Raw genomic sequence first — 15034 nt, forward strand, 5'->3', positions numbered from 1 at the left:
CCCATGGCCTTCTGTATATGTGTTTCTGATAGACCCAGTGACCTCTCAGAGTGAAGACTGGGAATAGGATTGAGAGTCATCAGGGCTACTCAAGTTAATGAGTCTTAACTCTCTTTGAGTCTAAGAGACTGTTTTGGGGGCGTTTTTTTGGTGGCTGGTCAGTACAGGGATAGAACCCTAGACTTTAAGTGTTATCAGCACCATGCTCTAACTGAGCTAACCGTCTAGCTCTAACAGGGTTTTTAAATAAGAGTGTTTAAAATCCTTCCAGTGTACTTCCATTCTGGATGTTAAGATAAATATGATGGAGTATCAGTCTTGCCACAAGCCATTCAGCTGTGTTCTGCCATTCTTGGCACCTTCCTGAGACAAACTTGTCCTGTGCTGGTGGGCAAGGGCTCTTTGCACAGTTGAGTTGCTGAGAGTAGTAACCTAAATTTCTTGGCTCAAAAAAGGCTATTTTAACAAGGAATAAATTATATTAAGTTAGTATGGTCCATTGAACAAGGTATTGGGCTTTGAACCAGGAGACTGGCATTTAATCATACTAATTAGGTATCGCCTAAATAACATTTGATTAGTTGCTTCTCTGCTTATTCTGTTTGATTTGTTGTGAAATGGCATATTACCTACCTCTTACCTAGTTGAAAATCCTTTTTGCACGAATAGAAAGTCTGTTCATTCAAAGCTGGAACAAGTGGCAGATAAAGTTAGTGACATTTTTCAGGGGCGGTACGAGATGGTAGAAAAAAGGAAATTAACATTTATCAATTACCAGCCATGTGCCAGGAACTGTTAAGTGCATTATATGTATTTTTGGTTTAATCCTTGTAGTAGTCCTTTGAGGTGGGTGTTATAACCTTACTTTTACATATGAGGAATATGAGGCTCAGAGAAGCTAAGTTTTGTGCCTAAGGTTACACAGCTAATAAGAGTCAGGGATCTGAACCTTGGTCAGTCCGACTTCAAATCTTGCGTTCTTTCTACTGTGTCATCCTGCTACAGAGAATTAGCCTAATTTTTTTTTTTTTTTTTTTTTTAAAGAGAAAATAGTCTTAGAGAGACTAAGGAATGAAGATAAGTCAAAATGAAAACTTGATCACGTAATTTAGGAGGTAGTAACAGAAAGCCAGATTATCAAATTGACTTTTGGTCAAATTCTAGAGGCAAGCAGATTAGCAGAAGCCAGGGGTACTGGAGTGTATGTTGCTAATGGGTGGTGACTGGTATATGAGCCTCTTAGATGCTTGGTTTACTTTGCCCCTATTCATTGGCACCTCTGGCAGTTGACCTATCACCTCTTCTCTCTAGGGTAAAGCCCACAGCTTAAAGCCAAGTGTAAAGGAGAAGCTGGCAGGCAGCCCAGTTCGCTCTCCCGAAGACGTAAGCCAGCGAGTCTATCTCTATGAGGGACTCCTAGGTGAGAAACAGATGGGGAAGGCCCCTTGCACTGGAATAAAGCTGGCTCAGTCAGGGTAGAGGGTAGCACTGAACAATTAGATGCTTGCTTGGCTCTTTGCTAATCTCAATGCTGATGTTTGATAGCATCTTTATGTCTGAAGCAGGTAACTTACTGGGTCTGGAACAAGCAGTGGTGCGATTGGATTTTAGTGTTAATCAATAGCCTCTGTCTTTCTGTCTTCCTTTTTTTCCTTTCTTGCTGCCATGGTCCTTCCTGGTCACAAATTGGCAGGAAGAGACAAAGGATCGATGTGGGACCAATTAGAGGATGCTGCTATGGAGACCTTTTCTATAAGTAACCACCTTTCTTTGTGTGCTGTGTTCTCCCTCCTTCTTGGGAGGGACTGGGCCTCACTTGGAGGCATCTGGGACTGGTGGCAAGAATGTTAGATCTGGGGTAGAGAAGTTTGTGTTTCTTTTGACTTGGAATTTGTAATGACTCCCTTTTATCTGGAGTTTACTCTTTATTTTTGTTTGGCAGCCATATTCTTTAAATGTTAAATAAGCCCCTAAAAATAACCTTTATTCTACACAGGCAAAGAGCGTTCTACTTTATGGGACCAAATGCAGTTCTGGGAAGATGCATTCTTAGATGCTGTGATGTTGGAGAGAGAAGGGATGGGTATGGACCAGGGTCCCCAGGAAATGATTGACAGGTATGGGGCTTAGGAAACCTTTGGAAATATGCATATTCAGCCTCCTCCCAGTTAGTTCTGTGGTCTCCCACCTGAGGGCTGACTTGTGCCTGGTCTTCTGCTTAGGTACCTGTCCCTGGGAGAACATGACCGGAAGCGCCTGGAGGATGATGAAGATCGCTTGCTGGCCACACTTTTGCACAACCTCATCTCCTACATGCTCCTGATGAAGGTAATGTTGATTTTGCTTACATCCAACTAATGCTGATGCTGGAAGGGCAAGGCTTGTTCCTATCACCTAAATTCTAGGGCAGTTGGGAAGCTATCAAAGCACCTTACTAGGGCTCTCTTCCTGATTGAAAGTCCGAGGCCTCTCTGCCAGCTTACATATGATTCATTTATCTGAAGCCGCCAGGCTGTTTTGCTAAGGAATGTTGTAAAAGTAATTGATGATTCCAAACTATTTGTTTATTTTGAATTTTATATGGGCTACCTTTGCTAAGTAGTTTAGGATGCCAGTTAGAGCTCCTCACAAAGAATACAATGAATTAAATTTTCATTTAGTTATACGTTCTGAAACCTTAGGAAGGATGCTCAGAATTCATTTTTCAGCACCATCCCTTTATCACATAGAATTTTCCAAAGCTGTAAAAAGAGCTACCCATTAACCAAGTAAGGGCAGGTTCTAGTTTGATTTAATTGTAGTTGGTTTTTATAGCTGTGAAAGAAATGTGTTACCAAACAGAAGAGTCCTGCTCTGAAACAGATTCGTAAGTTTTGGGTTGGTAGATAGAAGAGAGTTGTTTTGAGAAGGAGCCCCTGGGCTTCTCCTCCTGTTCTCCTCGGCCTCCCTAAATGTGAAGGGATCAGTCGGTCAAATGCAATGCCCTACAGGCCCTCTGGACTTACTTCATTTTCTGTATAATTCCAGGGGCACCAGCTGACTCTGGTTGGGAAAGGATGATGATCCTTGACCTTCAGAGTGTGTCTTGGCTACAGCTGAGTCCCAGGGTTGCCACTCCTCGTTTCTAAATTATACTCTTAGGAGCCCTGCGGGTTTTTAGAGCCACTTTAAGGGCACATTTTGTGATATTGGTTGGGGATAGGGAGAGAGTCTCCTTGAACCAGAACTGCTCTAAGAGCTACTTTTCTGAAGAAGCTAACTAGAGACAGAGCCAGGACTTTTCTTCCCAGTATGTTGGCAGGATACACAGTTGAAAGTTTTCTCCTATATTCAGTGATACAGTCTTTCAGAATTCCACTTCTCTTAGATAGTAGGAAGCTTGTTTGTACATTCTTTTCTCTCCATGTTAGTTGAGAGGAGAGCAGATCCCTCATTAAGATTCCTGTTTTGGCTTTCCAGGTAAATAAGAATGACATCCGGAAGAAGGTGAGGCGCCTTATGGGAAAGTCCCACATTGGGCTTGTGTACAGTCAGCAGATAAATGAGGTGCTTGATCAGCTGGCAAACCTGGTAAGCATATCTGGGCCATCCCTCGGCTCCCCTTCCACTGAACTTGTCAGCCTCCCTGTTTTCGGCCTGCCAGCTTAATGGAGAGGCTTCTCCACTGGTCATTTCTTGGCTTGTGCCACTGTGCAGTCCAGTTCACCCCCGATTTTGAAAATGGGGCAGTAGTCTTTGATTTCAGATGAAGTTTTAGCCCTTTTGTTCTGTGATGGGATTCTCCGTACTAAAACCAGCCTAGCGAAGCAATTTTGATGTGTACTCTTTGGACCCCTGAGGATCCACAAGCTGAAAACTATTTTTATCACAATACTAAAATGTTGTTTGTCTTTTTCACCATGTTGACATTTGCAACAATGACACAAGCCAACAAAAAGTAGTGTTGGATAAAACTGCTGGCACCTTAACACAGGTGAAGGCAGTGGACCCTAACCATGCTAGTAGCCATTGTGTTCATCCCCTCCACATAGTCTCAGTTTAGAAAGACAGCCAGTTTCACTTACAAATGTCCTTGATGAAGCAGTGAAAACCATTACTTTTATTAAATCTTGACCACTGATTATACATCTTTTTAATATTCCATGTAACAAAACAGCAAGTATAGGTAAAACGTTTCTGCTGCAAACCCAAGTATGGTGGTGGTTTTGAGGAAAAGCAGTTTGCAACAGTTTGAGTTGCAAGGTGAACTAGTAGCTTTTTTTGTTCATGGAACATCAGTTTTACTTGAAAGAGTGAGTTACAAACTGGTTATTCAGAGTTGGGTATTTGGCAGACACTTTCTCCAACATTAATAAAGTGAGCCCATTGATTCAAGGAAAACAACTGACGGTATTTGTGGTCAATAAGGTTCAAGCTTTTAAGTGAAAATGAGAATTTTGGAAGACTTGAGCTTGAAGCTTCCCAGTATTTTAAGACTTTTCTAATGAGATTGGTGATGATATTAATGAGTGTGATTTTTAAAATATTGTGTAATGGAATATGTCAACATTTGGAACGCTGTGTAACTTAGTAAACCAGTATTTTCCAAATACCAATGTATGGTGTTACAAATTTAAGTATGGATAAAAGCCCTGCTTAAAATGTAAGGCAGACAAATGGATTTTAATGTAACAGTGTAAAATGTTCATTGATGTGTTTTCAGATTCCCACATTGTAACTAACTTCAGGAGACTGCTACTTCTGAAGTTCTGGTATAGTGTCAAAGAAGAATATGCATATTTATCTAAAACTGCTGCTAAAATCCTTCTCCCTTTTCCAAGTACATTCAACCAAAGCAACGGATTGCAACAGATTGAATGCAGAAGCAGATATGAGAAGGCAGCTATTTTCTATTAAGCCAAACATTAAAGAGATTTGCAACAATGTAAAACAGTGCCACTCTTTTCATTTTTTCGTTTTGAAAAAGTTATTTTACAAAAAACATTGTATTTATATTACCATGTAATGGGTTATTATTAATGCATCATTAATTATTTTTAATGAATTAATAATCATTAAAAGTTTTTCTCAGTTTTAATTTCTAGTATGGTCAATATCTGTAAATATAACTTACATTTTCAAAAGCTCTTTGGGATCTTCACCAACTTTTAAGAGGTATAGGGGTCCCAATAACACCAAGGTCCAGGGTTTGAACCCTGTACCAGCCAGCCACAAAAAATAAAAGAGGTACAGGGGTCCTGAGACCAAAAAGTCTGAGAACACTTCCATGGTGGCCAGTGACCAGCAGATGAGACTGTGCTGAGGAAGCTGATATGAATTTAATTTCTGAACAGGAGAGATTCTTGGCCCGGTGCCTTCTGTAAGAAGGATGTATGAATGTCCTAAAAATCTTTTTCCTCAGAATGGGCGTGATCTCTCTATTCGGTCCAGTGGTAGCCGGCACATGAAGAAGCAGACGTTTGTGGTGCATGCGGGGACAGACACAAATGGAGATCTCTTCTTCATGGAGGTAGGTGTTCTTGCTGGGGACCCAAAGGAATATCTGAGAGTCACAAGGAACTCATAGAACTGATGGCAGAATATTTTTCCCATTTCTCAATCATCTTCATGATCCATTTATCATTAAATTGTCAGGTTATTATGCAAGTAATTAAATTAATAGATGATTCCCCACCATTTCTTTTATATATATTGCACAGGTGGGATGGTCATTGTCCATACATCAAAACAGCTTAAAATAAGCATATGTTGGGAGGTCTTGTGTTTATTCTTGTCCATGTTCATTCAGTTTCCCACTCACCTCACCCCTTCATCCTGTAGGTAACCACTTTTATTGGTTTCCTTTGTATCTTCTAGTGGATCTTTATGCAAACAATAAAATGTAAACATAAATTCTTGTTTTTCTCCTTTCTTACAAAAAAGTAGCACATTGTATCCACTGGTCTATACCTTGCTTTTTTCATTAAACATTATCCTGGTGATTTTCTGTCTTAATACAGAAAGAGCTTTCTCATTCTTTTTATGACTGCATGTATTCTCCTGTTGACTGTGCCATAATTTATTTAGCCATTCAGTACACATGTATCCTTGGGTTGCTTCCAATTTTTGATATTGCTAATAGTGCCACTTTGAATGACTGTGTCTGCTTAATTCCATACATGTGTAGATATGTCTGTAAGAATTCCCAGAAGTGGGATTGCTGAGTCAAAGGGACAGTGCATTTGTAATTTTGGTTGATGTAACTCCAAAGTATCTCTTAATATAGACCCTCCCCTTTGCCATTTATTTTGTTGAGGAAATTGGATTGTTTGCCATATGGAGTATTCCGTATTCTAGATTTTTTTGCTGATTGTTAATGTGTTTTTCTATCACTTGTATTTCTTATAAACTAGCAGTTCAGTCTGGAGGTTTGATCAGTCTTAGATTCAGTATTTTCGCACAAATACTTCCTAGGTGGTGTTCTGTACTTCCTGTTGCCTCAAACACTCATCCCTCTCCTAGTGGCCCATTGGTTCAGATGTGGGCAGCCTGATCTACCCACTAGAAAGTTCCTCATTTGTCTTCTGGTTTTGCCTGTAGTGTTTTTTGCCATGTAGAAATTTTTTACTTTTGTGTAATTAATCAATTCTTTCTTTTATGGTTTCTGGATTTTAAGTCTTAGTTAGAAAAAGCCTTCCTTCCTCTGGAATTGTAAAAGAAATTGGCCATGTTTTCTTCATTTCTGTGTTTTTATTCTAAAATGAATCTCTTCTAAGTAATTTTAGGGGCCAGGTACAATACCTGTTTAAAGTAGTGAAATTAAATAGTGCTTACAAGTGATCTGTTCTCTTTGATTTAGTTGAATTTGATTTTCACATTCACAGCTTTTTGAACAGGTTGCTTACCAAACACATGTGAGTTTGCTCTAGAGCAAAAACATACATGCTGGCCTAGCTGACAAGGGAGTCATTTTCACCCCTTTGAAGTGTTAGAATTTGGCTAGGTGTTTCTCAGAGGTGAGAGCTAAAACTTAGGACTTCTGTGCCACAGTAAAGGTGACAGGTGATTCTTGCCCTTTTCTTTTCCTTTTGAAACAATAAATCTCTCTAGAAGAGTCTTTAAAGTGTAGGGCTTGCTTTTACCATTATGCAAGGGAGCTGCATGCTAAGTCTCTGGAGTGTGGGATTGGATCTATCACCCTCATAGATGCCTCTCCCTTGAAGTATTGCCATGCCAAGTAAGAGTGTACCTTGGTCACGGTGTCATCAGCTGGCCACTGTGAGGTTGTTTGATTTAGCCTGTCTCAGAGGTGCATGATCAGTTGGATAGCAATTTGGGAAGACTTTTAAGAATTGTTTTTATTGCCTTTCTTTTTTTTAGTTACAAAAGAAAAACAGCATATGCTATAAAAGTTTAAAAACAAATAAAAGTAAATAAAGTAATAAGTTTCCCTCATTTCCTCCCAATCCTATGTCCTATAGATAACCACAATTAAAGAGTTTGGTGCAAATTTTTTCAGATTTTTAAAAATGCATGTTTGTATACATACAACTTATTTATATGGAATTTTGTTTTGGCATTTATAAAAGTGCTATCAAACTACAAATATTGTTACGTAATTTGCTTTTTTTCACTTGATTTATCATGGACATCTTTCCATATCTGCATCTTATATAAATGTCTCATTTTAAGTGGATGCTTAGCCATTACGTGTTATATGGATATACCATAATTTGTTTAGTGCTTCCCACTATTTTTTTTTTACAAGCATTGCTTCATTGAATATCCTTGAGCATGTATCTTTGAACACTTACATAAGAATTTTCTACAGGATATATTCCTAGACACAAGATTTCCAAATCCAACTTATATGCTTTTAAAATGTTGATAGGATCTGTCAGATTGCCATCCCAAAGACAATACCAGTTTATACCTCCACCAGCCACTTGGGCAAGTAGGATACATCATCATCATTTCTCTAGCCTAGAAATCATGTGTTTCTAAATATAACCCTCTCCTTTACATGATGTTCTTAAGGGATTATGGAAGGCAGGGTAGTATTGTCCATTTTCCATGTGAGGAAAACCACGGAGTCAGACTGGGCTAGAACTCAGGTTACCAATTCCTGCCCTGCCACTCTGATCCTTTCTTCATAAGGTTTTTAGAACTTCAGTAAATGCTTATGTAGTAGCTTAAACCTGATAGTCTTCTGTATTCCTTATTCATTCACCTAAAATTTATGGAGCACATATTATATGCTAGGCACTCTGTTAGGTGTGGGGATTATGGCAGTGAATAAGACAAACATGGTTTCTGTTGCCCTTACAGAATTGACAAGCCATTGGGGAAGCAGATAAGTAAACAAAGAAGATCAAAAAGTATGATGAGCATTGTGAGAGATGTTCAGGAGACAGGAGTTACAGAAATACATGGCAGAGGGTCTGGAAGTCATGGACAACCCCTCTAAAGGAAGAATAAGAGTTAATGGTTGGGATGGGGGAGGGAAGGAGTGGTCCAGGGATATTTGAGGCAGAGCTGATGGGACTCAATGATGGATGCAGTTAAAAGGAAAAGGGAGGAGTCCTGCAGTGTTCCTTCATGTCTGGCTTGGACACTGGGTGGATGGTGGTGCCATTTACTCCAGTAGGGGATTTAGAAGGCAGATCTGCCCAGGAGATGTTGAGTTCATATTTGGACATGATGAGTTTGAAGTGCTGCATGTGAGACATCCAGATAAAGAGGGGTCCTGGAGCTCAGGAAGAGAAGTTTCATATGGAGAAGATTTAAGAACGATTGACATAGTAATAATAATAATTATTATTAATTTCTTATATCATAATTATTATAGCAGCTAACTAGGATACTTTCTACGTTCCTGGCTTTTTGTGCACATTAAGAATGTTATGCACATTAACTTACTCAGTCTTCACAATAACTTCATGGAGTTTTTACTGTTGCTATCCCCATCTTACAAACATGAGGATATGCAGATGCAGATTAACTTGCTCAAGGCGACACAGCTTAGTGATGGTGGACTGGAACGTGAACCCAGGCAATCTGATCTCAGACCCGTGCTCTTAGCCATTGTGCTATAATGTCTGCCATAACAATTGGGTCCCTAAGAACAGATAAATTCACCTGAGAGAAAATGTTGCACAAGACGGGTGTGAAGGGGACTTTGCTTTCTAATTTAAGTCATCTTGTATAATTGCTATGCAATAAGCATTGTTCATGTGTCACTTGTGTAATGAATTTTTAAAGATTTTTTTTTTTTTTTTTTTTCTAAAAGATGACCGGTAAGGGGATCTTAACCCTCGACTTGGTGTTGTCAGCACCACGCTCAGCCAGTGAGCCAACCGGCCATCCCTATATAGGATCCGAACCCACGGCCTTGGTGTTATCAGCACCGCACTCTCCCGAGTGAGCCACGGGCCGGCCCTTAAAGATATTTTTATAGAAATAGGGCCGAGCCAGGATTAGAAAATGTATTAGCTCCATTCTTTTCTCCTTGATTAAGTCTGCCATAATCCCCTGCCTCTGTGTTTGTCAACAGAGATGATTCCTAAGGTTGTAAGGTGGAGGAGTGAGACATCCTCTGAATACTTTTAGTCTGTAGGACATGTAGGATGTAATAATCACTGATTGGTTTGAAAAGTGAGCCTCCTTCCTTGCACACAGCTTCCTTTCAGTGACTTCATGTCTTTCAGCAGTCCTTCTGGCAGATAGTAATGTCCGGCAGTTCTGTGTTTGTGTCTCCACCTAGGAAGACCATGACTATAAGGCAGAAAACCTGACTCTGGGGATGCTTGCAGGACCAGCTGTACCCCCTTTCCCTGTGGGAAACAGCATTGTCAGGCCTGGGATGGGACAGGCTCTCAGAGGCAAGAACCAGTGACCCACTTTGTACATTCCCCCAGGTGTGTGATGACTGTGTGGTATTGCGTAGTAACATCGGGACAGTATATGAGCGCTGGTGGTATGAGAAGCTAATCAACATGACATACTGTCCCAAGACCAAGGTGTTGTGCTTGTGGCGTAGAAATGGCTCTGAGACCCAGCTCAACAAGTTCTATACTAAGAAGGTACACAGGATCTCTGTTTGGGTTGGGGGTGGGGTAGGCCTTGTGAGCCAAGTACTAAGTTTCTTCCTGGGAAGTTAAAATTCCAAAATCCATTTCTAGAGCCACGCTTTTACCTCCAGCTATTGTGTGGGATAACTAAAGCTGTCTCTGAGGTCCTGGCATCAGCCCAAGCCTTCAGCAGCTGTATAGAGCAGAGGGCAGGGAACCCCGGGAGGCTCATATGACAGGATAGTTCTCTCCCCACGCCACAGTGTCGAGAGCTGTACTACTGCGTGAAGGATAGCATGGAGCGCGCCGCCGCCCGACAGCAAAGCATCAAACCTGGTGAGAAGAGAACGGTCCCCTTAGAGAGTGTCTTCCTTCTGAGTGTCAGAGGCCCAACAAGGAGGTCAGGAGGTGGGAGTTCCCACCTCACCGTTAGCTGACAACCTCCTCCCTCATCACAGGACCTGAACTAGGTGGCGAATTTCCTGTGCAGGACATGAAGACTGGTGAGGGTGGCTTGCTGCAGGTCACCCTGGAAGGGATCAATCTCAAGTTCATGCACAACCAGGTAGGTACCAGCAGAAGCACAAGGCTTCCCAGCTCTGTTTTTCCATCTGTAGTAAGGATCAGTGGCCAGCCCCCCAGTGCTTTCCCAGCCAGCATGAAAGGGTCTTGTGGTACTAGAGGGAAAGTTGGAGCAGCCGGACCCGAGAGAGGAATCAGAGGGGAGGGTGCAGTGATGATGCTGGCAACCACCAGGCGCCGTGGAGGTGCAGCAGGGAGCCCGTGGAGGAGGCCAGGAAAGAGAGTGAGCCTTAGTGGCTGTGCTGCCCCGTCCATTAGACTTGGTGCAGTGTGAGTGGGAGCGTCTCACTTGGCCCTTCTTTGCAGTGTCTCTGCCTTCCTTTATTCCCAGGGTATGCTTTTGCTTGGTGGTTTTGCCTTGAGAGTCTAGACTGGCTTATCTCGTGTGTTTCTGGTATGTGTGTGAAGGTGTATGTGTGTGTGTGTGTGTGTGTGTAGCTTGTACCTGTCCTTTCTGGAGTGTGTGTGCGTTTATTTGCCATTTTCTTCTCCTGCTGGTCCTTCTTCCTGTTCTTTCTCTTCCTTTGAGTGTTCCCTTTCTGTCCCCTGCTCCATGGGCCCCTGTCCCCTCCTGACTGGGGAGCACTTCAGGATACATCTGTCTCTCATTGTAATTCCATCTTAGGAGCTTATTTTTTTTCTCTTGGTCTTTTAACACAGTGTCACTTTTCTGTCAGTGGACATTCCTTAAGCTAATTCCTTTGTGAGGCCAGCGCATCATCCCAGGTCCATTCACAGTTGTGACTCTGCACACGAGTGCCTTCTCTCCCCCTTCCCTGATGTACTGGTTCCCCTGAGCTTCTGAGCCAGATCCCACTGTGAAGCACCACAGCCTCTGGCCAGGCAGCAGATGCCCAGGGGAGGTAGATATCTGACTCTGCCTGTGGCTTTCTCTCTCCACTGGCCATTTTAGTTCTCCTTCTCTCAGGAATCTAGCTGGGCAGCTCTGGTGTAACAGGAAACAGCTACCCAGGCTTCCCGACAGCTCCTTAGTGTATTTGTAGTCTGGGGCTCAGGGTGGCAGCAAACCCTTAAAGACCTTAGGTTCAGCCCAAAGAGGGGTTTACCTAAGTACTTTTCTGGATCAAAGAGGTGCTGGAACTTCTTGGGGAGTGGGCTTCTGATCATATTCTAGTGCTGTGGCCCCCCTTCTGAAGAGGAGATCATGTTAAATAATGCCCAGATGCTCTGTCCTCTTCCTTGTTCTGTGCTCAGTGCAGCCCCCTGGGCCCAGCACATTGTCTAACAGTTAAAAGTATGTAGGAGCTGGCCTGTAGTTGAAGACTTGACCCCAAAAAGAGGTATCCTACAGAGAAGGGGAGTAACCCTACAGAGAGAGCTAGCAGAGGTGGGGAGTAAACCCTGGCTTCTCAGTCTCAGCGCCCAGTCTGAGAGTGAGATACCAGCCTGTGGTCCATCTTCTAGCACTAGACCATCAGTCAGCGTGGAGGAAGCACTGCGCCTTCCCAGTGGGGTCATGCGGTCTGGGCTAACAAATGGGAAAGGCCTGGACTTTGGAGTCAGGATGTGCTTGCATTTGAAACCCCTCTTCATTATTTCTTGGCAAATAAACGTTCTGATACTCAATGGGGTAGTACTGTATACTGTGCCACATAGGTGTAAGGATTAGAAATGGTATTTGTAAAACTCCAAGTAGGTGCTAGCAAGTGGTAGCTGTTATCACTATCACCACAAACTTCTTGGGAGATCCTGGATCCTGTTTCAAGGAAGATACCAACACCACCTACCCCAAGGACAGTCTGAGAGGAGCTTTGTGCCCGTGCCAGCCCTCTGCACCGGAGGAGGATGCATGGAAGAGTGGAGACCAGATGGGCTGCGCAGGGGGTCCCCTGGGGCACAGTGTTCTGTGAGCACTGCCCTGGGGCAGAGGGTGTGGGTGGGCAGCCCAGGCCAGCAGAGGGGCCTTTGGGTTGGGTTTGATCATTAAAACTAACGCCTTCATTTCTCTCCCATGCTTTCTCCTCCGGCCAGGAGCGGAAGGTACATGCCCTTTCTGCTATCTTCGCTTCTTAGCACTTTTGAGTTTGTGTGTGTGTGGATTCTTCTGTCCTCCCTTTGGGAAATAGGTTTTCTGTGTGTGGGTGGGGCTGTAGCTGGGAGAGTGGGCTTTGTGGGGCAGGGGTGGAGCCTCTGGGCCTTACCCCACCCTCCCTCCCTCTCTTGCAGGTTTTCATAGAGCTGAATCACATTAAAAAGTGCAATACAGTTCGAGGCGTCTTTGTCCTGGAGGAATTTGGTAATTACACTATTTTGCTCTTAGGCCTGGACTCACATGGCAGTAACTCAAACCTCGGAGCTCCAGAGGAGGGACTAGGGGCAGGAAGAAGAAGAACCTCCCCAGAGAGGTCAGGAGGAGCAGGAGTGACAGGGAAGAAAAGGGAGCCCTGAGATGAAGGAAGGGAAGGAGGAGAAAGTAGACTATGGGTCGCACAAGAGCAAGTGGCCTTAGGTGGGTTTTGAGTTTAGAGATGGTACTGAAGCGGCTCAGAGAAGTGGCACCACCTTTCCTTGCTTGGCCAGCCGGTGGTCAGAAAGTTCTGGGGCAGAGCGGACTGGTGATCCCCAAGCTCTGCTGTGTCCATGTCGCCTGCTGTGGTCTCTCTAGCAGCCCAGTGCTCTATCCAGCCTCCCTGGTGCTGCTCTGCTCTCCACCTGGCCTCTGTGCTAGACGAGGGGTGTGAGGTGTCACAGGTCAACTCACTGGAGGGGCAGAGAAGCCTAGAGGGCCTCAGAGGCAGAAGGGGCAGTTGTAGCCAGAAGCTAGGAGACAGCCTCCCCGCAACAAGTGCTAAGGAGTGATGTAGTGGGATGTAGTGGGTTGCCACCCTGGGGCTTTGAGTTCCTGCTGTGTTTGTGCTTCATTCTTTTGTGCCCCTCATCGCTGCTATGAAAACCTTCGTTCTCCAGCAGGTAAAGTGACCGGCTCGTGCTGCCTTTCCCCAGGCCCCTGCCTTGGGCCCTGCAGTGGGTGGGCTGGCTCCTGTCAACCAAACCAGCTGCTCACATTGCCAATTTGTCTCTTCCTTTCTCTCCCCCTTCCTTCCCAACTTCCCTTCACCCTTGTGCTGGCTCACTGGTTCCAAGTTTTCTCTCCTTGTGTACTCCCTTCTCTCTTCTGCCAGAGAGATATTTGGGGGAACCTTCCAACTCAGGAGAACAACCTGGGGCTTCTTGCTCTACCTTTGATGCGTTTACTCCCTGCTAACCCTGAGTTCCCCCCGAATTCTACCTCCCAGGGTCAGAAGAAGGTGTGGCCAGCTCTCATCTTACTTTTCCTGGCCCCCAGGGGGATGCCATGCCCCTCAGCCCCCAGTCTCAGGGGCCCTAGTGATGGCTGTGCCTGGGGTGCCTACTCCTTCCTCTGGCCAAGCAGAACCCCTGCATGGCTGGGGCAGGGGGACTCTTAGTCCTGCACTCTGGGCTGTGGACATGTGTGTATTTTGCCTGATGCTCCCTGTCACCTCCCTCCCTGGGTGCTGTACTCGCCTGTCTCTTCTGCTCGGTGTGTCTGCTTCAGAGCCCTCTGACGCTCTCCCTCACACAGGCAGGCCTGGGCTTCTCCTGCCACTCAGGGAAGGACACTTCCAAGTCTTATGGATTTAGTATCGTGTTACTACTTCATGCAGCCTCAGGACCCTCTGTGTAGGGGGCTGGGAGTTTAACATGACCAGACTTTCGGGCTAGTGACAGGGATGTGTTCATGGGCATCTCAGCAAGGTGAGGCACAGGCTAGAGACAACTGTCTTCTCCCAACCAAAATCTGGAAATTCCCCACTGCAGCTGCTCAGGGGCTCTGACAGTAGCTGTGACCAGGCTGGTGGAAGGCCAGCTCCTCCCATCGTGGGGCTTTCTGAGAAGAGGGTGGGATCACAGCCATCAAGTAAAGGGCCACTGCAGACGTCAGAGGCTTAGCTGAGGCGTCTGGGGCAGTGTTCTCTCATCCAGCAGGGCCTGCACAGGAGCCTCCAGTGGCCTCTGCCCTGTTGTAGCCTAAGCTACTGCAGCCACTGTGAGAGGCCACAGAGGGGAAGGGGACCCTGGTGCCGGGCGCTGCCGCCTGGGGGAGCATGGCACTATCGCTCTTAGTTTTGAACTTTCTGTTTTGTCTCTTGCCCGTCCGGTTTTAGTTCCTGAAATTAAAGAAGTGGTGAGCCACAAGTACAAGACACCAATGGTGAGTATGCCAGGCCAAAGTCTGCACATGGCGCCCTGGGAACCTTCAGACAGGAGGAGGGGTGGGCCCTCTGAGCACACAGGGGCAACAGGGGACTTGGTCCAGATGCTGAAACATGTCTTCAGCACTGGGAGACAAACACACACACACACACACACACGAATCCCCTCTCTCACTGGGGACAGCTTCTGAGGCCGTGCTTGGGGCT

General features: G+C 44.7%; 1 protein-coding gene across 26 annotated transcripts in view; it reads left to right on the forward strand.

The window, feature by feature from the left end:
- MADD (MAP kinase activating death domain) overlaps positions 1–15034 on the forward strand; it is a 39111-nt gene that overhangs the window by 22893 nt on the left and 1184 nt on the right. For 16 of the 26 annotated variants that reach the window (XM_063092985.1, XM_063092987.1, XM_063092988.1 and 13 more), the window contains 11 exons: positions 1312–1420; positions 1694–1756; positions 1997–2117; positions 2223–2328; positions 3460–3570; positions 5402–5509; positions 9897–10061; positions 10313–10385; positions 10508–10614; positions 12819–12888; positions 14780–14826. In XM_063092985.1, coding sequence (XP_062949055.1) covers positions 1312–1420; positions 1694–1756; positions 1997–2117; positions 2223–2328; positions 3460–3570; positions 5402–5509; positions 9897–10061; positions 10313–10385; positions 10508–10614; positions 12819–12888; positions 14780–14826 — 1080 coding nt within the window. Of the gene's footprint in view, positions 1–1311; positions 1421–1693; positions 1757–1996; positions 2118–2222; positions 2329–3459; positions 3571–4702; positions 4775–5401; positions 5510–9896; positions 10062–10312; positions 10386–10507; positions 10615–12818; positions 12889–14779; positions 14827–15034 lie in introns of those variants that run through there. The other 10 variants (XM_063092990.1, XM_063092994.1, XM_063092997.1 and 7 more) reach the window with 2 other exon arrangements.

Source organism: Cynocephalus volans, chromosome 4 (genome assembly GCF_027409185.1).
Source record: "Cynocephalus volans isolate mCynVol1 chromosome 4, mCynVol1.pri, whole genome shotgun sequence".
NCBI classification, from domain to species: Eukaryota; Metazoa; Chordata; class Mammalia; order Dermoptera; family Cynocephalidae; genus Cynocephalus; species Cynocephalus volans.